The sequence below is a fragment of the Psammomys obesus genome, unplaced genomic scaffold (assembly GCF_907164565.1).
Source record: "Psammomys obesus unplaced genomic scaffold, mPsaObe1.curated_primary_1811, whole genome shotgun sequence".
Taxonomy (NCBI): domain Eukaryota; kingdom Metazoa; phylum Chordata; class Mammalia; order Rodentia; family Muridae; genus Psammomys; species Psammomys obesus.
The window spans coordinates 13,623,094-13,647,259 of NW_026596120.1; the positions used below are offsets into that span (position 1 = coordinate 13,623,094).

General features: G+C 43.9%; 1 protein-coding gene across 1 annotated transcript in view; it reads left to right on the forward strand.

The window, feature by feature from the left end:
• Nphp3 (nephrocystin 3) overlaps nt 1-22,814 on the forward strand; it is a 38,154-nt gene extending 15,340 nt beyond the window's left edge. The window contains exons 9-27 of the mRNA XM_055629637.1: nt 291-464; nt 2,688-2,791; nt 3,232-3,346; nt 4,533-4,676; nt 5,319-5,416; nt 6,410-6,512; nt 6,904-6,986; nt 8,370-8,508; nt 9,820-9,984; nt 12,731-12,825; nt 13,746-13,868; nt 15,083-15,269; nt 15,393-15,634; nt 16,609-16,684; nt 17,711-17,838; nt 18,634-18,874; nt 19,892-20,017; nt 20,561-20,676; nt 21,278-22,814. Coding sequence (XP_055485612.1) covers nt 291-464; nt 2,688-2,791; nt 3,232-3,346; nt 4,533-4,676; nt 5,319-5,416; nt 6,410-6,512; nt 6,904-6,986; nt 8,370-8,508; nt 9,820-9,984; nt 12,731-12,825; nt 13,746-13,868; nt 15,083-15,269; nt 15,393-15,634; nt 16,609-16,684; nt 17,711-17,838; nt 18,634-18,874; nt 19,892-20,017; nt 20,561-20,676; nt 21,278-21,458 — 2,640 coding nt within the window. The 3' untranslated portion in view covers nt 21,459-22,814. The remainder of the gene's footprint in view (nt 1-290; nt 465-2,687; nt 2,792-3,231; nt 3,347-4,532; nt 4,677-5,318; nt 5,417-6,409; nt 6,513-6,903; nt 6,987-8,369; nt 8,509-9,819; nt 9,985-12,730; nt 12,826-13,745; nt 13,869-15,082; nt 15,270-15,392; nt 15,635-16,608; nt 16,685-17,710; nt 17,839-18,633; nt 18,875-19,891; nt 20,018-20,560; nt 20,677-21,277) is intronic.
• The last annotated feature ends 1,352 nt before the right edge of the window (nt 22,815-24,166 follow it).

Consider the following 24,166-nt stretch of genomic DNA (forward strand, 5'->3'; position numbering starts at 1 on the left):
CCCTAGCCAGATATAATTACAGCTATCATATAGAATTTTCCGGAGAACAGATCCCCAAAACACCCTGATTTTACTTTAGTTGAGAGGAACGCTTTATGTTTTAGTATTTTCATTTTATACTAGGATTCTTATGGTTACAAATCTATTGTTAGAGATACTTATAGTAACTCTTATTTTTATAAGCTGAAGTCTGGGCCTGTGTCCCTCAGTAGCTAAGGCCCTGCCAGCTGGCCCCAGCTTTCAAGTCTCCGATTTTTGCTTCCTTTCCTGTACTTGTTATTTGCACTCAGGACATCCTTGGCCTCGAGAACACAGAGGTGGAGGTGAAGGATGGGGGCAGCGAGGATTCCACTCCCGAAGAAGATGATTTTGGGGATGTTCTATGGGACATACATGACGAGCAAGAGCAGATGGAAACGTTTCAGCAGGCCGCTAACTCAGCCTACGAACTGGGATTCGAGAAGGTGAGCTTCTGAGCCCTCTGCCCAGGGGAGATCAGCGGCTGGGTTGGGGAGATGGCACGGCTGGCAAAATTCTTGTCGCCTAAGCGTGGTGACCAAGTTCAGATCGTCAGCACCCATGTCAGAAGAAGAGTGGAGGCTTACTTCTGTAACACCCCACCCCCACCCTTGTTCGTGGGGAGGGGGAGGCACAGGCAGATCCCTGGAGCTCATTGGAGAGTGAGCCTAGCCAATCAGTGAACCTGCGCTAAAGGAGAGACCCTGTCTCAAAAAAATAAGGTGGAAAGCGATAGCAGAAGACGCCTGATAGGAGCATCCAGCCTCCACCTGCAATTGCACACACACACACACACACACACACACACACACACACACACACTTAAAAATAATGAAAAAATAAGTTACCACTTAAAGGCTGTCATATTCGGGTTCGTGACTGTTGCCTGCTCTCAAGGCTGGATGACCCATGTTGAGATGTCTTTAGATTTGTACCCTAGGAAGACTATGTGATGTTGACATATATTTGTGAACACCAATTATTTTCATAGATGATGGAGTCATCGGCCATGCACCTGTTATGCTGCCACCAGCAGCTCACCCAGATCAGGCTGGGAAATGTAGTAAGGCCCGGCTGTCAGTTCTTCCCAACTGTTAAAAGAATTAAAATGACAAACATTCTGGTAGTTCACCCAATAGGTAGATCATCCATTCAGTTTTGGTCCAATCAGTGTCTATAAACATCTAAACTAATTAACAACCTGACATCCACTAAGAAATATACATGTCCAAGTTAAAAAAAAAGTATGTAAACTAATGTACAAACCAGTTTTAAAATGTGTATGACCTTATGTATGGGAAGAGGAGAAGTGACAGGGGAGGGAGGGGTCCTTTAACGGGCTGAGCCATCTCAGTCTGAGCCCACATATTAATTTCTGAAGACTATCACAGTAGTTAACATAAGCTGCTGCATTTTTGTAGCACCCTTAGAATTTAGACTGTGTTTATTTCTTGATTCTGCCAAATCTCTTGACCACTCGAAACTTGACCTTTTTATCCGTAAACTCAGAGAAGCTAGTGTCACTTCAGCCAGATGGCATCGCTGGCATGGCATTAATTTTTATTTTAAGTAGCAGTTGTTTTAAGAGAGGTACTGATTTTATAGTACAGAAGAAGAAACTGAAGTCTGCCACATTTTCCCATGAACACACATGGAATACATTTGAACCGTGGTCCACATCTGAGGCTTTTTCCTTTGCACCAAGATACCCCAGCTGGGGGATCGTAGATCTTCAAGTGGGTTTTCTGCGGAACCATGAACCATCAGGATCTATAGGGCAGTAAGTCAGCAAAGGCCTCCCCCTCTTCCTTCAGACACAAGCCTGCTATGGGAACCACTGGGGTTCCTTGGCAGTTGACTCATGCCTAAATATGACAAGCAGAACAAACTGAAAGACTACTCCAAGGATGGAAAGTTTCTTGCGGCTGGAGATTTTACTGCCATGAAGCCAGCCTAAAACCCACCCACCATAAGCTAGTAAAAACCTCATCAGCAATCATCTGGCTGTTTATGGACACAACAATGGCTCTGGATATGCTTAGGAAATATTGTGATCTTTTACCTTTACGAGCATGGCCTTCCAGGTCTGGGCTGGTTTTGTGTAGCTAGAGAAAGCCTGGAAAGGATGGATTCTTAGACTTTGGGTAGAGCTCAGTTTTGTGAAGGTCTAAGGTAGCCTGCCTGAGCCTGGGACTTGGGTAGGGGAGAGAAGCCTGCTTTTATTCGGACCCATTCTTAGTAATCGCTAGAAACCAAGGCAGACTCTGGAACTCCATGTTCACTCTTCTGATCAGGAAATCTAGGGTCTCTGTCTGGGTCCACACGGCCTTCTGAGATACTTCTTGTGGTCGGTGGGCTCCAGTGCGATGTGATGTCCTCCTTGTGGTATTTCACCAAGCATCTGGATGTTGCAAAAACCCACTAAAATCCAGGCTGCCCCTCATACTCTCAGTTCTAGCAGTGCCGTGGGCCCCTTTCCTGCCTCCTGAGCCAGTGAATACAGACCAGCTCCTCTGCAGATGCTGCTGGCCAGCAGCAAGTTTTTGTTTTTGTTTTTTCCTCACACACTTCCTGTAGTGTTTCCAGAGACTGATCAGAAGTTGGGCATCTCAGCTTCTCAGGGGCATATGGGTGTTATGATATAAATCTGGTTGTTTATCTGTTTCCAGTATTACCAGCGTCTGGACGATCTGGTGGTGGCTCCAGCCCCGATCCCACCCCTCCTGGTCTCTGGAGGACCAGGTTCTGGAAAGTCCCTTCTTTTATCAAAGTGGTATGATGCGATGCAATTAAACCATTCTTCTCACTGTTCTGTTTGGTTAGTTGGTTGGGTTTTTTTTTTTTTTAAGAGACGGGGTCACCTATGTAGTAAAAACTGGCCTGGTTTCATTCTCACTATGTACAACTAAAGATAACCTTGAACTACTGATCTTCCTACATCCGCTTCCTCTAATGGCATGCTTTTAGTTAAAAGTGGATGTTTATTTTATTAACATTTTTGTTAGTTAACAGCAACTTGTAATTAAAGGGGGCTATTAGTTTAAAAGGTTCCTAAAAAGTAGAGTGAGCTCAATCATCTCCTTCCTTGTCCTGTTGTGACTAGCCATGGAATTAAGGACTCTGGGGAAATGCTTGCTGTCTAGGTGTATTTGTGGATGTGGACAGTAGGGGACCTCTGTCAGCTTTAACAAAAATCCTGTGTTTTCCCCCTAGGATTCGGCTGCAGCAGAAGCATTTCCCCAACACACTGATCCTGTCTCATTTTGTGGGGCGGCCCATGTCAACCAGCGCAGAGTCCTCCCTGATCATCAAGCGGCTCACTCTGAAGGTACGATGGGCTCGCTCTGGAGCTCTCTGGATGTTGTGGCAGGTTATGAAACTCTTGAAACTAAGTTAATAATAATAACGAGACTTTCAGTATCGTAGGTAGGAAATCACTAATTTGAAATCTGAACTTTCTGAAAGCAGTGAAGATTGAGCATTGGGCCTTGTGAGTGCGAGGCCAGCATTCTGCCACTGAGCTACAGTCCCGCTAAACTCTGAAAGCCTTTCTATTGAGCATGACATGACAACTCATGTGAAAATTCCATGTCTAACTCATAGGACATAGCACAGTTAAAACACTGGCTCAGGCTACTTGTAAAGGGCATATATGAAATGTAGGTGAGTCTCATCTTTAGACTTCAGCCCTGTTCCCAAGATCACTCAATTACATATGTGAATATTTCCCAGATCCCCCAAATCTGAAATCTGAAACACCTCTAGTGCCAAACATCTTGCATGAGGCATACTCAACCTATGACAAGTTATTCTGGTTTTTATAAGGATTTAAAAAAATAGTACTCGGGGCTGGAGAGATGGCCCAGCGGTTAAGAGCACTGGCTGCTCTTGCAAAGGACCCGGGTTTGGTTGCCAACACCCACCTGGCAGCTCACAACCACCTGTAACTCCAGTCCCCGGAGATTTGACACCCTCTTCTGGTCTCCGCGAGCGCTGCATGCACACGGCACACACGCATACACGCAGGCAACATACTCGCACACATAAGAGTAAATAAATCTTTAACGGTATACAGGGCTTACAGGCAGCAAAGAAGACCCAGTGGGTAACGCGCTTGTTGTGCAAGCGTGAGGCCTGAGTTTGTGTCCCCAGCACCAACGTAAACACTCAGGCATGGCAGCACGCTTGTCTGGTAACCACAGCATGACGGAATGGACAGAGGCAGGAGGATCGTGGGACTTTCTGGCCACTAGCCTAGCCAGTTAGTGAACCCCAGGTTCAGTGAGAGACCTCGTCTGAAAAGGTAAGGTGGAAAAGCAGTTAAGGAAGACACCCAGCATCACCCTGAGGCCCTCACATGTGGACACACACACACACACACACACACACTAGTACTTGAACAACCATGGAGGGGAGTCAATGCTGCTGCACACAGTGAGGATGGAAAGGTCTCCCTGCTACCGTGGAGATCCTCTGATTTACTTTACACGTGGTGTCCCTGTGTCTCTCTGCAGCTGATGCAGCACTTCTGGGCAGTTTCTGCACTGACTCTGGACCCTGCTAAGCTTCTGGAAGAATTCCCACACTGGTTGGAGAAGCTCTCTGCTCGGCATCCGGGCAGCATCATCATCATCATCGACTCCGTAGATCAAGTCCAGGTGCCGCTCTCACTCTGTGTTCTATTAGCAGACACCCTAGGAGACCAGAATGCCAGCAATGCTGCAGCAGGCATCTCTGTCTGAGCTTCCGGGGAGGGGATGATGCTGGTCCATTTCTGGGGAAGAAGCGTCTGAATTAAGGAAAGAAGGGAGGAAGGGGGGAAGGAGGGAAGGAGGAAAAGAAAGAAAAAGGAAAGAAAGAAGGAAAGACTGTATGCTCACAGACATCAAGTAAGTCTACATTCTGAGCACAAAGTATTTATTTGATTTCTATTTTTTCTGAGATAGGGTTTCTCTGTTTACCTTCAGCTAAACTGGAACTTGCTCTGTGAACCAGGCTAGCTTTGAACTCAGAGATCCACATGCCTCTGCCTCCCAAGTGCTGGGATAAAAGGTGTGTGCCACCACCACCCAGCCCTATTTTGACATATTTTTAAGGCATGGACATTTTCTTAAATGTCCAGAATTCAAATATGGTGATAACAGTGTTTTGCCAACCACGGGAAAAAAAAACATTCCCAAATGAGGGTTGTATCCTTAATAATAAGGAAAGCATAATGAGACTTGTATCCTATGGGAGAGCTAGGAGGATTCTTTGGAAATGCTGTTATTGTAAGCTGACTTCTGCCGTGTGTTCTTAAGCAAGCGGAGAAGCACATGAAGTGGCTGATTGACCCCCTGCCTGTGAATGTCAGGGTCATTGTTTCTGTGAATGTGGAGACCTGTCCCGCAGCGTGGAGGTATGGCCAAACCCAGCACTTTCCGAATGGGGTGGGCGGACAAGGAAAGGGTCCTGATGCGTTTCTGTGGTTTCATATAAACGGCAGTGAGGCTGGGAAGAAGTGGATGACCTCAAGGAGAAGACGCCCTTTGTAAAATCTGGAGAGAGGTTAGAGCTGGGGTAGAAGGGAAGAGGAGAAAATGGAAATGGCTGTAAATTGTCAGAACCAAGAAAGGAAGCTAGTTGTAACTTCCTGGGCTGAGAAAGGAAACGCAGAATGGGCAGGCGTGGTGTGGGGGGAGCGAGTAGGTTGACTCTTGGGACAGTTTAGTTTGAATTGCAAATTGTAGATCCAAGTAATGATGTCTAGTAGGCAGGTGAGTTGGTGGGTGAGCAAAAATGGAGAGGGGCGGCCTGGGAATTACAGTCTAGATACCTGTTATCTAGAATGCAGGCTCGCTTTTATTGACAGCCCTCAGAAAAGTGACCTAAGGCTTGCATCTGGAGGGCAGTATTCCTTAGCCTATTTATTTTTACCCAGGAAAGTCCTTGTAGTACTTTCTTCTACAAGAAAACCTTTCTTCCCCGAATCGTGCCTCCTTAAGAAACTTGAGTGCTGTGTTTGTACACTGTATGTCGGTGTGCATCAGCAAACAGATATATGTGTATATTTGTGCTTTGTATATAAGCATAAGATTGTCTCTATCTCGTCAGTTGTCCTGTAGAGCAGAGACCATCTTGATCTGCTCCTCCTAAGCACCGAGGACTCCTAAGCCGATGTCTATTTTTATGGCAATGCTGAATGTAGGGCTAACGGTGTTTCTCCGCCTCACTAACATACGTGGCCTGTGATCTTCTGTGTTGTTTATCATCAGATGTAATTATAAACCGTAAACAAATTAAATAATGACTTAATGTGATGAACAATTCCATATGTTTATTTTATAAAGGCTGTGAAAATTACTCGTGTAATGTTAAAAATGTGTTTCCTTCTGTCCTCTTTGAACAAAAGGTTGTGGCCTACACTGCATCTCGATCCTCTAAGCCCCCAAGATGCAAAATCCCTCATAATCTCAGAATGCCGCTCTGCAGACGTGACGCTGAGTACAGAGCAGGTGAGCATTCCCACTCCGGATGTGCTTTCTCTGGATGTGACCCCACATCCTCAGGCTTGTGCAGCCAGCTCTTTATCCACTGAGCTACCTCCCCAGACACCTCCGTCCTGTCTTTCATGACAGATACAGAAGAAGCAATGCAAATATTTTGGCCTTGAGGAATAGTATATAGTATTAAGTAGGGATTCTTTAAAATTGGAAAGTGGCTTTATATTGGATGCATCTTCCTTCTGCAGCTAAAAGTCTGTCTGTAGCCAGGCTTCCGCCACTACCCCGGTGACACCACTGATAGGGACAGTTTCTTTGGATGGGGTTCTGTGGCTGGCTCAGGAGTACTGGCCCCAGCCTACTTCTCTTACTTTCGCTTTGTTTTGTTCGGAAACTGGTGTAGGAAAAGAAAGTAGAACAGCACTGCCGTCCCGCCACAACCCGCAACGCCCTCTACGCCACGCTTTTCAGCAAAATGATGGCATGGTAAGTGCTCCCCCGCCCTGGTGTTCTGCTGGGAGTTCATCCTGGCCTCGCTGCAGTCCAGTTTCTCAGCAAAGTGAGGGCTGCTTGGACTAGTCTCACGGGCGGGCGTCAGAGTTCTCCCTATTCTAATGTGACACTAACACCCGCTCGGGAGAATGTGACTTACTTTTGAAGAGTCATCAGAATGGATCTCTCATTGTCTCTGTTCTTACATCTAGTCATAAATGTCTCCTTTCCATATCAGTCATCGATCCGCCGTTCATAAACATTTGATCCGCCGTTCATAAGCATTTGATCCTTGGGCTTTGGTTTCTTCGGCCTCCCTCTACACTGTCCTCGGTCAGACCCCAAATCTAACATTCTTGCCTTTAATTTTATGTTTTTGATCTTAGTCATTCTGACAGGTGTAAGATGGACTCAAAGTAGTTCTGATTTGCATCTCCCTGATGGCTTAAGATGCTGAGCATTCCTTTAAGTGTTTCTCAGCCATTTGACTTTCCTCTGAGAATTCTGTTTGGATCTTTACCCGCCCCCCTTTTATTTTTTTAGATTGGGCTATTTGGCTTATTGACGTCAAGTTTCTGCAAGAATCTATTTTAAGAGAGACTGTGGGCCATTTTTGTATTTAAAAAAAAAAAAACTTTTGGGTGGGTGGAATTTGCTTTTGCAGTGCTTGAGACTGGACCCAGGCTACGCCAGGGCATGCACTCTGCTCCTAGGCTACATGCCAGCTTTATCTAATGTACGTGAATGTGTGTGTTTATCACCTATGTTTACTCGGTTTATTTATTTTGCAGCACTTAGGCCTGAACCTAGAACCCTACGCATGCTAGGCAAATGTCCTACCCCTGAGACGAGGTCTCACTAAGCTGTAAGGCCAACCTTAAACTCACTCTGAACCCTAGGCAAGTCTTAAACTTGGGGTGTTCCTGCCTTGGCCCCCACCATACCTGGGGTTACACTTGTACCACCAGCCCTGGCTTGTTTACTGAATTTCTTCAGTTTACCATGGTCTCAAAATCCTGCTCCGTACAATTTCGGTATGCAGGGCTAATGGTGCTTATGCTGTTCTCTGCATCGTGCCGGAGGTGGCTGGAGGGTAAGAGCCAACCCTTACTACTCATTTTTATGTTCCATGGTGAACACTAATTGCTTGACATAAATTGACTCTCAGCACGTGTTCACTGGAATGAGTTAAATGGTATCATAAAATAAACCAAATGACTCCAGCAGCCCCAGAAAAACTATCATTTTTCTGTATTTTTATTGAATTCCCATTACGGAATTGTGGCGTAAAATAGAGGCCACTGTTTTTCTGTGCCCCCGATTCTTCACAGATATTGGCAGTCCATATGAAATCCAGTCTGTTCTCAATTCCCACAGGGCCGGGAGAGCAGGCAACGTGGAGGAAGCCCTTCATCAGTGTCTGCAGTGTCAAGACACAATCTCACTGTACAGACTCATTCTCCGCACCGTCAGGGAGGCGATGCCAAGTGATGTGGATAAAGAGCTCATGACCCAGGTGAAGCGCAGTGAGCCCGCAGAAAGACGGCCTGGGGCCTTGAGTGGAGAGCTGTGAAAGGAAGTCAATCATTTTCTGTTTGAGTTTAAATGCCCTGCAGGTGTGCATAGGAGGCTAGAGCCAGTGCTCACTACCAGTCTTCCTGGTTATCACTGAGAATTCTCTTCTAGTGGTTATTTAGTATCCTGTTTCTTGTGTGTTGTAAGACAGGGTCTTGCTCTACAGCCCCGCCTGCCCTGGATCCGAGGCTGGTCTCAAGCTAGCAGCAATCCTCCTGGGCCAGCCTTCCAAGTGCTGGGATTATAGGCTTGCACCACCGTGCTTGCCATTTACTCCTTAATTTGGCTTGTCTTTTTCTTATTGGTCTGTACTTGTTTTTCTTTTAGGATTAGGTTTGCAGTTTTTGTTATTTGTTTGTTTATTTGTTTGTTTTAATTCTATCTATGCCTATGTGCATTTTGGGACTAAATGTGTATGTGAGTGCAGGTTGCCCTGTAGGCCAGAATAGGGCTCTGGGGGCCCTGGAGCTGGAGTCAGATGTGGTTGTGAGCCTCCTGGTGTAGATGCTGGGAACTGAACATGGATCCTCTGGAAGAACAGCAAGCGCTCCTAACCACTGAGCCACCTCCCTACTCCCAGGTTTTCTTTTCCTTATTGGTCTGACGCTCTTAAATACTCATATCGAATATTAATTAGATGTCTTTTTCCTTTGTGTCTTGTCATCTATGGTGGTATTCATTTAAAATTTCATTTTGGTAAAGTCAAATTTACCAACAATTCTGATCTGCTGTGCCTTTAAAAACTCTCTGCTGCTTTAGGTGTTCCCTGTGAGGTGTGTACATGTAGCTTCATTCAAAACCTTTTATATCTTTATGTGTAAGTCTTCTGGTTTGGAATGCTACCTGACAGATGCCAGGCTCACATATGGGTCTGCTTCCAGGCTTTTCTATTCAGTTCAGCTTTTTTTTTCCAATGATATATTGTCTTAGAACTTTCAGGTGAGCTCTGACATGTTGTTGAGCAAGTTGTCTTTGGGGGGAGGGGTGTTGGCAAGTGGTGTGTGTGTGTGTATTGCTATGTATGTGATCCCTGTATGTACATACAGGTGTTTGGGTGGGAGAGGGCACTTATCAGTTTGCCCACATGTGGAGGTCAGAAGTTGACACCAGCATGACTTCCTCAGTTGCTTTTCTACTTTCTTTCTTTTTCCCTTTGAGACAAAGTCTGAGTAAAAAGTTAAGCGTCGCGTCTTAGGAAGTCTTGGCTGTGGTTTCGGAGTTGCCCACTGGTCCCCATCTGTTCTTTATCTAGATCCTCTGCCTCATCAACGTTAGTCACAATGGCGTGAGTGAGTCAGAACTGATGGAGCTGTACCCAGAGATGTCCTGGCCCTCCCTGATCTCCATAGTTCACAGTTTACACAAAATGTGTCTGCTGACCTACAGCTGTGGCTTGCTCAGGTTTCAACATCTGCAGGTAAATGTTATTTCTAACACCTTTTTAATACAAAGGGTGTTTTTTGTGGGGGTTTTGTTTTTTTGTTTTTTTTTTTTTTTTACTTATAAGTATCATTGTAGCATTTTGTGCTATGTTTTACTGTATTAAGTGAAATGTTTCAGATGTTAACATCAAAAGCTAAGATTTGGCACTATAATGTTTTTTGCAGGGACTTTAGATTGTGTGTGGAACTTGCCCAACACTGAGCATGTGTAGTGCCTTCCTGAGGCAGCTATTACTTCAAAGGTGGTACCCAAGATGCTTTAGTTCTAAAGATCTGCTGTGAAATGCTGTTTGTAGTTAACAACAGTGTATTGCACACTTCACTCTTAATTAAAGGAGCCAGGCTCAGTGGCACATGCCTCCTATGCCTCCCAGTACCTGGGAGGTGGAGGCAGGAGGATCAGGAGTTAAAGACTAGCCTCTGCTATGTGGTCTAGCCTGGCTGTGAGATCATGTCTCAAAACCCAAATTTATTAAGAGGAGCTAGGTATGATGGCACATGACTATAATCTCGGGAGGCTGAGGCAGAAGCTTTGTAAATCTGAGGCCAGCCTAGGCTACACAGCAAGAGGCAAGTCTCAAACAACCAAAAAAATAAAAAAAAAAGTATCTCTCTAATTACATGTTACACTTAAAATGTCTTTTAAAAAAGAAACCAAACAAGCAGAGACTTTAAGTTCTTGTCATACAGGTCTTCATTTGCTTGGTTAGAATTACACCAAGATACTTTATATTATTTGTGGCTATTGTGAAGGGGGTAGTTTCTCTAATTTCTATCTCAGCCTGTTTGTCATTTATGTACAGGCTACTGATTTTTTTTTAAATTAATTCTTGGCTCCAGCCACTTTGCTGAAGCCGTTTATCAGCTGTAGGAGTTTTCTGGTGGAATTTTTGGGGTCACTTATATACACTATCATATCATCTGCAAATAGCAATGACTTCTTCCTTCCCAATTTGTATGCCCTTGAAACTGAGGGTGGGGACATCTCTGTGACAAGCTAGAGGCCTAAGTCACAGAAGGCTCCTGGGAAGGTATGAGGAGGATTCAAACAGAGACTCCTAGTAGCAAAGGCCATAGAGACTGAAGAGGACACCCTCTAGATAGTCTTTTAGTAAAGAGAGGGGATCCCCAACCCACCCACAAAAACTTTAACCCAAAATTTACCCTGCCTATGAGATGTGCAGGGATAAAGAGAGAGCAGAGATTGAGGGAATGCCCAACCAATACTTGACCCAACCAAAAACCCACCCTACTGGAGAGTACCAACCCGACACTATGAATGGTACTCTGCTAAGCCTGCAGACAGAAGCCTGTCACAGTTGTCCTCTGAGACTCTACGCAGCAGCACCTCAAAACAGATGCTGAGACTCGGCCAAACATTGGTTGATGCATAGGGAGTCTTGGGGAATAGTGGGAGGAAAGAGAAAAGGACCCAGAAATGACAGGAGTGCCACAGAAAAACAATAGAGCCAACTAACCCAGGGCCAGAGGGGTTTGCTGAGACTGAAGCATCAACTAAGAACCATGCATGAACCGGACCCAGGCTCCATACAAAGATGTAGCAGATGGGCAGCTTAGGCTTTAAGTGGGTCCTCTAGCAAGGAAAGTAGGGACTGCATCGGACACGGACTCACTTGCTAGCTTTCAGATCACTTTTGCCTGGTGGAACTGCCTTTACAGGGCACAGGGAAGAGGATTTGTTCAGTCCTGATGCAACTTGATGAGCTGGGATGGATGGGAAAAGGGGAGAGGGAGAGAGGCCTGGGAAGGGAGGAGGGGAGGAATTACAAGGATATAAAGTGAATAAAATAAATAAATGAGAAAAAAATGAACAAATCGAGCAAAATTCCAGTCACAAAACACATAAAGCAAAATCAGAAAGGATATTTCTTTCTAGGAATGTAAATATAAGGCAAATGTAAGAGTCAGACCCCTTTCACAGCTGCTGGCCCCAGCTCAGGAGCTGTTCAGTGCTTGGTGAGTTCTGAGCTGAGCAGACTGTCCAGCTTCCCACAGTGCTGTGAAGGGCCTAGAGATGGTCCTTGAAGAGTTCAGACCTGCTGTGTGGCTCATTGTCATAAATCTCCAGAAAGTATGGGCCAATAGAATCCCTATCATATCTAGTGCCATGACTGAGTTGTGTATGGAATCTTTCACCCGAGGGTGCTGCATCCTCTCTGCCATTGTAGAATGCTTGTCATTTCAGTTTTGTTCCTTTGTCCCATATGAACTGAACATAATTTACTCTTCTGAGGTACCCTTTCAATCCACTTAAATTTTTTTTTAATTTTTAAATTAAGTTGTGCTTTGTGTTCTTAATTTCTTTTTTTTAATTTTATTTTTCTTTTTAGTTACATTTTGTTAACTCTGTGTCCCAGTTGTATCCTGCTCCCTCATTCCCTCCCCAACCCCACACTCCCTCCCTGGTCTCCTCCATGCCCCTTTCCAAGTCCACTGATAGGGGAGGACCTCCTTCCCTTTCATTTGACCCTGTTTTATCAGGTATCTTCAGGGCTGGCTGCAAAGTCCTCCTCTTGTGTTCTTAATTTTTACATTAAACTAAGCTTGCAACATCAGCATATCCTGAATTTTTAAGTATCGTGGGGCTATTTCTACAACATAGCTACAGGATGAAAGGCTTATACATTGCCTTTTGCAGGTCCGCTCTCAGGTGTATAGAGACTAACACAGAAACCAGTATTCTCTTCTTCCTCCTCCCAGGCCTGGGAGACAGTGAGGCTGGAGTGCATGGAGGATGCTGCTCTCATTTCTTCATATAGACAAAAGCTGATCAGCTATTTCACCTCGCAGCTCAGGTACCAGCAACGTCTGCACTCCATTCTTCTGCTGTACCCTTTGTGTTCTCTTTTCCCTTCCCTTGCTTGTAAGCTGAAGTGTAAACTTCAGCCAGGTCAGGAGACACAGGCCTGTGATACAGGCTACTTAGGGAAACTGAGGCAGGAAGACTGCAAGTTTAAAGTCTGCCTGGGCTACTGAGTAAATTCAAGGCTAGGCCTGCAAAACTTAGTGAGACCTTCCCTATCTCAAAATTAAAAGCTGGGAAGGTAGCACAGCACCTACCTAGCATATGCCAAACTGTGGATTCAATCCCAAGTGCTGGGAGTGGGGGGGGGGGGTAACACTTTAATTATAACCTGGAGAAATGTATCCTTTCTTTATTCCATATTACTATCAAGAATGAAATACCATTTTAAAGAAATATTTTGTTATTATGATAAAGGTGAAACTTTGGATGACATTGATACAAAATCAGTTTGTTGTCTTTACTTTTATTCTGTTTGAATAATTTAAAATATATATCACATATGTGCATGCTCTCTCTCTCTCTCTCACACACACACACACCTCTGTGTATGTATATTCAGGTTTCTTTTAATGCTTCTTCTTTTTCTACTTTTCTTTGCCTTTATTTAGGAAAATACCTTTAGCAAGTAGAATTCTAATGTTCTGGGTTTTCACTCTCAACCCTTTCAATGTTTCAGTGTTTCATCTCCTTTCTCTTATCATCCTGGGGAAGAGTCTGGTCCAGAATATCAGGGGTTTACATTATAATAAGAATGGTACAACGTTTCTGGTATCAGGCTAGCTCCCTTGGCCTTGGGTTACTCCAGTCGGAAGTAGTGGTTACCTGTGTTTATGTCCTTCCTGCAGTCTCCTGACACCTTTGGAGCCCTCTGATGCCGAAGGTCTCACTGTGTGCTCTCCTCTCTCCCAGTCAGGACAGAGTGACCTGGAGAAGCGCCGATGAGCTCCCCTGGCTCTTCCAGCAGCAGGGAAGCAAACAGAAGCTTCATGACTGCCTCCTCAATCTCTTTGTGTCTCAGAACCTTTACAAAAGGTCCGAAGCTCATTCTTGATCATCTCTCCCCAGAGGGGCAGATTTAAACAGCTAGTTGTTCTGATTAACACTGGAGAAATGGAATTGTTTTTAAATTTTAGCTCACAGAAGGTTCGGTAGCACCTGAAATACAAACAGGGGGTTCAGGATAGGGGAGATTCTGTAACAGTTTATACATTGTCATGAGATCATATTTGTCCGGGCTGGAGCGAGTACATTGCTGCTCTACAGAAAGCAGCTGGAATATTCTCAGAGAAATTTTATATCTTAGTCTTGCGTTTAAGCAGATTTTAAACTGTGCAAAGAAACTGTTCCCAATGTCTCAGGGCTTCCAGGTCTCCCAAGTGTCACCTCCAACCAGATTCTAGGCTCCCAGTGGAAACTGACCAGTGTGAATGTAAACATTGCTCTGTTTCCTCGGCACACTCTGTCCCCTCTTTTGATAATTTGAATTTGCTAATGGCGTCCCTGTACTTTTATTAGCCCAACTTTCGACCTACTAAGCCTCAGGAAGGATTTTTTTGTTTGTTTGATTTCTGCCTCATTTAGAAAGTTAGAATGTCTAAGAAAGCAAAGGTGTGAGTTGATTTGCTCCTGAGCAAATGCTCACAGACTCCATTCTTGGACCCGGGGAGCCCCATGCCAGCTGGTTGTGAGTTCTATGAACTCATACTTAGCGTCTGTCTTGGTGTCTTGCTCGCCCTCCTCAGTATGACCTGCAGATGAACATTCTTGCTTCCCCTAGCTCCTTGAGACAATCGAGGTGGCTACGCTGTGAGAGCTGGCCTGTTTCCCTATTTTCTGCTATTCTAATTTCCATCCTTTAAAATGATCTGGGGGTGAGCCGAGTTAACCTGAGCATAAACTGTCTACCAGGGATTCCAGTGAATCTGCACCAGACCCTAAGCAAGATTTTAGCGATAGCCACCAGCATCGCCAAAGGCCTCCCGTGTCCTCTGCGCTCCGACAGCAGGTGGTGCTGGTATCCCATCTGTACAGACAATGGTGAGGGGTATTGGTCAGCCAGCCTTCTGCAGATGCCACAGCTGGGAGCAGTGGATGGGTGACAGTGCAAGTCTGGCCTCACTGTCTCGGTTCTATGCTTGCCTCTGTGTAAACCGCCAATAGCTCCTTAGGGAGGAATCCCGGCATTTTCCTTTGCCACAGACCTGAAAGGATTTTTCCCATCAAATTAACATTGTCTGTTGGAACAGAGGACACTTTGCGGAGTTGCTGAGTTACTGGCAGTTTGTTGGCAAAGACAAAGGCGCGATGGCGACCGAGTACTTTGAGTCCCTGAAGCAGTACGAGAACTGCGAAGGCAAGGAGAACATGCTGTGCCTGGCCGACCTGTATGAAACCCTTGGCCGGTTTCTGAAGGACCTAGGCCTTCTCAGCCAGGTAACTAACCTCAGTGGACTCAAAGGCAGGATGGCTTCCTGCATGTACACGTCTCTCCTAACCGGAAGGAGGAGCTGTTTTCCTCTGTGGGTGCTGAGATCTGCCTCTCAACCTTGTTCCCAGGCTGTGGTGCCTTTGCAGAGGTCCCTAGAAATTCGGGAGACAGCGTTAGATCCAGATCACCCAAGGGTAGCCCAGGCCCTCCACCAGCTGGCCAGCGTGTACGTGCAGTGGAAGAAGTTTGGCGATGCAGAGCAACTGTATAAACAGGCCTTGGAGATCTCGGAAAATGCTTACGGGCCGGACCATCCACACGCTGCTCGTGAGCTTGAGGCGCTGGCAACTTTGTACCACAAACAAAACAAGTAAGTCTTAGATGACTCACACTCTGGCTTCATGAAGAGAGGATATGTAAGTGGCAGGTTTTGCTTTGGGTTCAGATGGCATTTCCTGCGATATACAAAGAAAGTTAGAATTCCCAGGGTTTTCTTCGCTGAAGAGGCATGAAGGATAGGCTTCAAAGTCATGTAAGTCTGGCTCTCCCACCAGCCATCACTGTAATGCTGAGCACATTACTACGACAGGGACATGAGCTATTCTTAGTGGCCGTGAGAAAGTTTGGCAAGAAAGTTTTATTGGCTTCCAGCCATGTTCTTACGTATTATCTACGATCACTGCTATGCTTCAATGGAAGGAAGGTTTTCTTAGTTTTGACTGAGGCAACAGAGCCCACAAAGCCTAAAATATCAACTTCCTAGGAAATGTTGGCTGATCAATAGTGTAATAAAAAGGCATTCAAAGAAAAGGTATATATACCTCGGCAACAGAGCGCTTGCCTAGCTTGTATATGGCGTGGGTATGATTCCCCCAATTCCACATCAGTCAGCACACTTTTTAGAAGCTTTTCTACCTACAGGGTACCTGCCAAGTGGCATCTCTTCCTCTTTCAGAAATTCCTTCCCTTCCTCCACCATGTGGGAGACTTCCTGGAAGTTTTACTTAAATACTGCTTCATACTGACTTTGCCCGGATTTTTGCACTTATAGCTAACCAAAAATTAGTCTGTCCAGATAAAAGGTGTCCACTGCAGATTAAACTTTGGGATTTTTCAATGAGTAGACTGCTAGAGATTCGGGTAGCATTAAATCAGTTTAAAACAATTAAATGTGAGCTCTATCGAGGATTGTGTGGGTCTCTTCAGAGACTCTGACCTGGAGTCTCGTTGTACTAGACAGGCTGCACTGTCTCAGTGTCTGCATCTCCCTGAATCATGACTCTTGGAATTTGCTCTTTTCCCTGACTTACTGTATTCTCCCCTCCCTCTCTCATTTTTGTAAAGGTATGAACAAGCTGAACATTTTAGGAGAAAATCTGTTGTAATCCGTCAGCAAGCCACAAGGAGAAAAGGCAGCCTGGTAATAAGCTTTTGTTCCTTGAACTTGAGGAAAAGAAGAGGTCTGGATACCACGAGGGCATAAACCTCACACTGAAGACCTTCGAGTTTTAAGTGACTTACAGACAGACACCGATTGGGGTCTTCCCTTTACATCTGATCATGGTAGAAGAATGGTATTGTTAAAAGCCAGAGGGTGTTCAAGTTACAAAGCCCAGCTGAAAGGAGGTTCTGGAAGGTTCGGTTTCAAGCTACTTTGACTCTCTTCTGGGGAGAGCTAGGAAAGGGAATAGAAGTTTAATTAACAATTTCTGTGAGATTCAGACTTACAAGGGAAGATTTGTTTCCCTTGAGCAAACAACGTTGTAAATGTTTCTAAGTTACTGATAAAAACCTAAATATAGCATGTTTAGCTTCATACTTGTCTGTACGTCAGGTTGGTGAGAAAAGTGTTTGCTGCATGGGCATGAGGGCCCAAGTTTGATCCCCAGCCCCAACACTAAGAAAGGACAAAGGCTGGCATGCTGACACACTTGTGATCCCAGTACTGGGGAAGTAGAGACAGGAGGATCACCGTCACTTTCCTGGCCTAATTGTCGATCCCCAGGTCCCAGTGAATGACTCCATTTCTAAGAATACGATGGGTAGCAACTGAGGGTCAACACCTGAAGTTGACCTCTGGCTTTCACAGGCATATGTGTGCACATATGCATGATTATAAAAAGATAGGTATAAAATGCTCTGTACAGGACGACCTGATGCTTGTGTGTGCAGCTAGAGTTCATAAAGATTGGTAAACTGTTGCCTAGTCTTTTTTTTGCAGTGCTTTGACATATGCCATGCTAAGATACTTCATGATCATTTTCATAAAATAGTGTTTGATGAATTTGTAGAAATAAATACACAGTCACCTCATACATGCTGTATTCAATGTGCTACTTAAAAGAACTGCCATCTAGATGAAAAAGAAAGGCTTTTGTTAGCACCCGAGTAGATGCTTCCAGGGTTGAGGCTGGTGCTCAGCGGTTGTGGTTTTGTGTCACTGCAGTATGGGTTTGCCCTGTTACGCAGACGGGCTCTGCAGCTGGAGGAACTCACCCTAAGCAAGGACAAGCCTGAGAATGCCCGAACCCTCAATGAACTGGGTGTCCTCTACTATCTCCAGAACAACCTCGAGTGAGTAGTGTGGAACTCATAACGAGATTAAGTACCCACTGAGTCTCTTTGGTGCAAAGCTGTTTTACATGTCTTTCAAGTCCAGAGTTAGGAAAAACAAACACCTCTGCTAATTTCCTGTTTGATATTGGCTTATGAACATTCGCACACATAATGTCTTGTTTGCTTTCCCTTTCCACGTTGCTTCTGAAGCTAAGTGTTATTCTGCAGCTTCCCCAGCATGGCCTTCGTGCTTATGGTGAGTGAGTTAGTGTGGACATTGCAGGTGAGATCTCACAGAAGCAACTTCAAACTGGCCAGAAGCTCTTAGAGACAGTGGCCGGGCACTGCTTTCACCCCTCACTTTGCTTAGAAAAGACTTCACACCTACACGTCCACTGTCTGAAAAGCAAGTGTGTCTAGGTTTCAGGAGAATACAACACTTTTCATCTGCTTCACTTAAGTTCCTTTTAATAACAATTATTTGGTAGCAACTCCTAAGGACAAAGCAGCAGATGCCAACATCTTTCATTTGGCACAGATCTGATCACTGTTGAGGTCTTAGAAGGCTGTTTCCAAGAATATCTGTGGGTTTTTCTTTTAGGAGAAATGGAGTTGATACCTGAGCAACCATACAGATGCCTCCTGGGAAGGAATGGGAGGGAAGGGCGGGGTAAGGCAGAGGGGTGGGTGTGGGCTTCAGTGTGTCTAGGAATAAAAATGATAAAAATGCTTCTGCTCTCCATATCACTAGGGCTTAGGGACCTGACCTCTAGACAGTAAATTGTTTAAGGCATTTTGGGGTTTTGTTCCTAGAACAGCAGAGCAGTTTCTAAAGCGTTCCTTGGAAATGAGGGAAAGGGTTCTGGGCCCAGATCATCCAGACTGTGCCCAGTCCCTGAATAACTTGGCAGCTCTTTGCAATGAGAAGAAGCAGTATGATAAAGCAGAGGAGCTATATGAACGTGCCCTGGACATCCGGAGACGAGCCTTGGCTCCTGACCACCCTTCGCTGGCCTACACAGTGAAACACCTTGCAATCCTGTATAAGAAGACGGTAAGTAGGCCTCACCAGGCCTGCATGCAATGCACCAGAGATGCCATGACTGCTGCCAGCTGCTTAGTTTACTGCCAGATGGGAGGATATTGCAGGTGGACTTTTTAAAAAATATTATTTCATTTTTAGCAAACAAGAACATGAAGGTATATATTGTTTTGGATTTAATCCAGTCAACATACTGATTTGGTTTTTCTGAAAATACATTTCAACTACAAATCCATCTATCACCCTGGTGAATGAGTTCCTTTCAAATGCAAAACATTTTATCAACATTATGAATGAGATTTATGTAATCTCAGAAACTTTCAAATTCCCCTTACTGTACTTGCTGTTAACCAAAACACGCCAAATCACCCAATGGTGTGGGCTGCAGAGTGCCATATTTTTTCCTTATTATTATTATTATTTTATTTTATTTTTTTACAAAATTGTCATTTGATTGCACTCTTCTCTGATTTTGTCTGCAATTAAATGTCAGCCCTTTGCCATGGGAGTAAAGTTTGGATTTTTGTATCTGTTCAAAACAAAACTTGGCCACCGTCTGCAGTGAATGGTGCAGCCACAGAGCAGCCAGCTGTCCTGAGAAGCCGTGAGGCTCCCTGGCTGGGGGTCCCGGCACGGAGGGTCATGTGGTAAGGAGGGAGCATGTTGTCCTCTCAGGTCAGCTTCTAAGTTTAATTCACCAAGAAACCCCAGAGGGGAACTGTCAGTTGGCGGGGAGTGATTTTATTTTGATGCCTCCATGAATCAGGTACAGCAGCAGATCTACACCACTGCATTTCTCTTTTACTGGAAACACTGGATGAATCAAAAGTACAGATTATCTTTCCAAATTTTCAGACAATGTTTGTGTTCCCAACAGCTTCATATAAGTATTATATTGGATTTTTTTCAGTGGCCTATAGGCATAACCGACTGTAGAAAATGCTTCTGCAACTTTATGTCTAGGGAAAGCTCTGGTCAGACAGTATTTATTGCTTTAATGTTTTGTTAGATTACACTTTTGTTTTTAAGGGAAGAGTGGACAAAGCCGTACCTTTATATGAACTGGCTGTTGAAATTCGGCAAAAGTCCTTTGGCCCAAGGCACCCCAGTGTAGCTACTGCCTTGGTGAACTTGGCAGTCCTTCATAGCCAAATGGTAAGCGTCTATATTTCAACTGTTTACAAATGAATGATCTGAAGCTAAAAATATATAGATAAATGTGAGTTAATGGCACAGTAAGGAAAATATAAGGTTATTTAGCAGCTAATGCTTCCTTTTTAAATATTCCAAACATTATTGAAGTTAGACTTGTAAGCTGGTTCCTTTCTGAATGTAGGAGACCAGCTGACTGCTAAGTTGAGATCAGGTTTGCTCTTTGCATTCTGGAGACTTCTGTCAGCCACAGACCGTCTCGAGCATCTGCCTGGGTACCATCGGGCGGCAGGCTTGAGCTTATATTACAGAATCAGGTCAGATTGTTACTAAACCAAGTCTAAAACTTAGAAGAGTATTTACTTTCTGTTACTCTGCTTCTCCAGTTATGAGTGTCCATGAAATAATGTTCACTTGCATCTCTTAGGATATATTTAAGATTTTCGAAGGCTTACCAAAGTAGGTCAGCTCAGTACAGAATACATTAAAAGTAATTTCAGAAACACTGTGTTAGGTGAACACCATTACTTTTTGTTTTTTAATAAGAAAAAGCACAGTGACGCCCTGCCACTATATGAAAGAGCATTAAAGATTTATGAAGATAGCTTGGGACGGATGCATCCTCGAGTCGGAGAAACACTGAAAAATTTAGCTGTGCTCAGGTAAGAACTTTTCCTCTTTTCTCTATCCCAATATTTACTAGCTTTGTCTCATCACAGAGCAGCATGGCATATTTATTGCTGAAATGTCTTTCCTGGAGGGAAAGTAGTTGTTTTGGTCTCATGTAGCTTTGGAAACTCCTGCAGTACTCAGAAGCATAGAGGGAGCAGGTTTACTTTTTGGAGGTGTGTATCATGGCCAGTAGTGAAGATGGCTTATACCAGGTGCTAACTGCCTCTGAGGTGATAGGGCCATCCACTAACCTCAGAGCTGATGAGTTAGGTGTGTGTTGTTTCACTTGCTCCTATGTGTTCATTTGGGGATGCAGATGATAACATTATAACATTTTACCTATTACAACATGGTATTAATGGTGCATATACAAGAGACAGAAAGTTCTACAGTGTAGACAACAGAGTTTGGGAACCCTGGCTAACGGCTAACCAGTCTACCTGAGTGAATGTCCTAGAGGAGAAAGAAAAAAAAAAGTGTAGTGATAATGGGAAGTACTTGCAGCTTGCTTTTGTGTATCTTGGATGGCTATTCAGAAGCAAGAGCTTGATGTTAATAGCACTGCATTTCTCATGTTTTTTCCTCACAAAGCTATGAAGAAGGGAATTTTGAAAAGGCTGCTGAACTATACAAAAGGGCAATGGAAATAAAAGAAGCAGAGACATCACTTTTGGGTGGAAAAGCTCCTTCAAGGCAGTCATCAAATGGAGACACGTTTATCTTTAAGACAACTAATTCTCCTAATGTTTTCCTTCCCCAAGGACAAAGGTAACAGTATCAATTCTTTGCAAGAATACCTCAGGCTTAAACAGTACCTGGAACATTCTAATTCAAAACTTAATGCTTTTAAAGAAAATCACTTTTCTTTTAACTTAGTGTTATTTAACTGGTATTTGTTTGAAGTTGTACTGGATCACACTGAATTGTTGTGTCAAGTTTAAGTTGATTAATGAACCCATTTCCTATGGGATGAGAAAATATTCAATGGCATGAGGAGTTCGTTGGTTTCTGCAACAAGAGCTGGCAGGAGCCCGCTCTTTTTCTCCCTCAAGAGCAGCCTGAGCTCTGCTGTTCATCCGTCTGTTCTCAGCAGGGCTCTGATACAGTTCTCTACCTCAAAGAACTTTCAAGGACAAAAGGGATGTTCATGAAAGGTCTGAACTGCCTCCTGTGAAACAAAGTAGACAGGAATTCTTGTTTGTATTCTGGGTTTGTATGTAAGGATATGCATGCATAGACATGTGGAGGTCACAAGGTCAGCCTTGGGTATCATTCCTCAGTTGCTGTCTACCTTTTTTTTTTTTTTTTTTTTTTGAGGCAGGGTCTTGGTGACCTGATGCTTATTTAGCTAGGCTGACTGGCCTTCCAGCCTCCTAGTGACCTATCCTCTTGCCTCCACCTCCTTAGACAGGATTACAAGCTTCCATTTCCATGCCCAGCTTTAAAGTAGGTTCTGGAGGTTGAACTCGGGTCCTTAGGCTTACATGGCAAATGCTTCACTAACTGAGCTGTCTCCCCAGCTTGTACCATGTGTGTGAATCTGTGTAGCTCAGGGTGATCATGGACTCGTGGTCATCCCTCCTCAGTGCTGGGACCACAGGTGCATACCACACCTGGCTTGGCCATTGAGTCTTCCTTTGCCCTAAGCTGATTTAGTCAGCCCCTGCTTTCTGTGCCTCCAGGGTTATCGCTGTGCCACACTGTGCTGCAGTGTCTGCTGGCATCCACGCAACCACAGTAGTCAGGCTCCTTACCGTTCTGATCTTCCTTAGTATGGTACCAGCCTGCAATCCCAGCTCCTCACAGGCCGAGGAAGGAGGTTCTTAAGGTCAGGGCCAGCCTAGAGTATGGGGTAAGCTCAAGGCCAGCCTGGGCAACTTGTGAGACCTTGTCTCACAATAGTAACGTAGAGCTGGAGACTCTACGTGGTAGTATGCATCAGGTCCTAGGTTTAGTCCTAAGCACACACACAAAAAGCCATGACAATTTCATTTCTTTTTTAAATGGTCTGAGTCAATCTTGCTTTACCTCAATTAGTTGTTGTTTTCATCCTGAAAATTAAATATTTTTATAGATTTTATAAATACTGTCACATTTTAGATATTGTTATTTGTATATTTATAGTAAAATCTTATAAGATCTCAATTGTGTATTATTGTAAAGATGATAAACATGAAACTGTATTCTGTTATTTTAAAATAAAAGTGCAACTGCAAGTTCTTTGTTTTGCATTGTGTAGCAGAGGGCTACTTTGCAGTAGAGGGCTATTTTGCATTATTATTTAAAAATAAACATTGAGCATGTTTTAGCAGACTTGAATACTAGCCAAGTTTACTCAGTGGTTTGTTCAACTCTAGTGACTGCAGGGCGTGCCTAGTGTCATGCAACTCCCATGGGAAGCAGTAGCCAGTGTCATCACCACCCACAATTACAATTCAGACTTCAAGGACCCTCCCTGAGGCCACTCAGAAGCAGCCTGAGAGCTAGGGGCCAGGAGCTGTGAGTTTGAGAAGCATTGCTGAAGTCTAGAGTCTGTGGTAACTTAAACTAGACAGGATGTCACAAAATAAGCTTCTCCTACCTTTTGGGGGAGGTTCAAGGTTCAGAAGAAGCTAAAATATGACTGTAACTTATCTTCTGGGGTTTACCCGCTGTGAAAGTACAAATAACTGAATTCATGAACATATTACACATTGTTTTCACAGCTCATCTGTCACACTTTAAAATCTGATTATTTCATGACTAATTTAATACACTAAAATAAAGTATTAAGTTTACCACCTCAAAAAAACTTTAATATTTATTATTTTTTCTTCCAAAATTTGAGAATTATACAAAAATATTTTAGAAACTAGTGTTATTTAAGTGACTTTATGGCACAAATTATAACTGAGGTGGTCACTAAATTTCTCTTTCCCTAAACTATATTCATAATAAAATCATTATTTTACCTGTATGTTTTTACTAACAGTATGTTCTTTCCCTTCGTGAGAATGCTAACAAGTGCGAGTAACATTTGTGTGTAGATCTGTGAGACAATGTTCATATTCCCATAGATACTTGATTCAAGGATTATATTAATGCTAACAGATATGATTCTCAATTCACATATCTCGACAGCAAAATGGTAATTTTCAGTCAAGTCCCTTAATCATAAACAATTGGCAGGAACCAAATTTTGCTGTAACTTGTCTTCAGTACTATACAGAAAGGGAAACACAGAAGACAAAAATTGATTTGGGCAATCAAAGCTGCTCTGATAGTCCTAAAATCAATCACTGCGCTTTCCTATGGGTCCAGGTTTGTGGATATCCAGGGAGTACTTCCATGAGAACAAAACACAAAAGCCTTACCTTTCTGTTAACAGTAAGAACAAAGTTGTGACTGGTTTTACTACATCTTGACTCGAGTCTAGAGTCACTGTGTTAAGGTTTTGGGACTGCATGCCTTTGTTAGGATCCACAGTGATTACGAAACTGT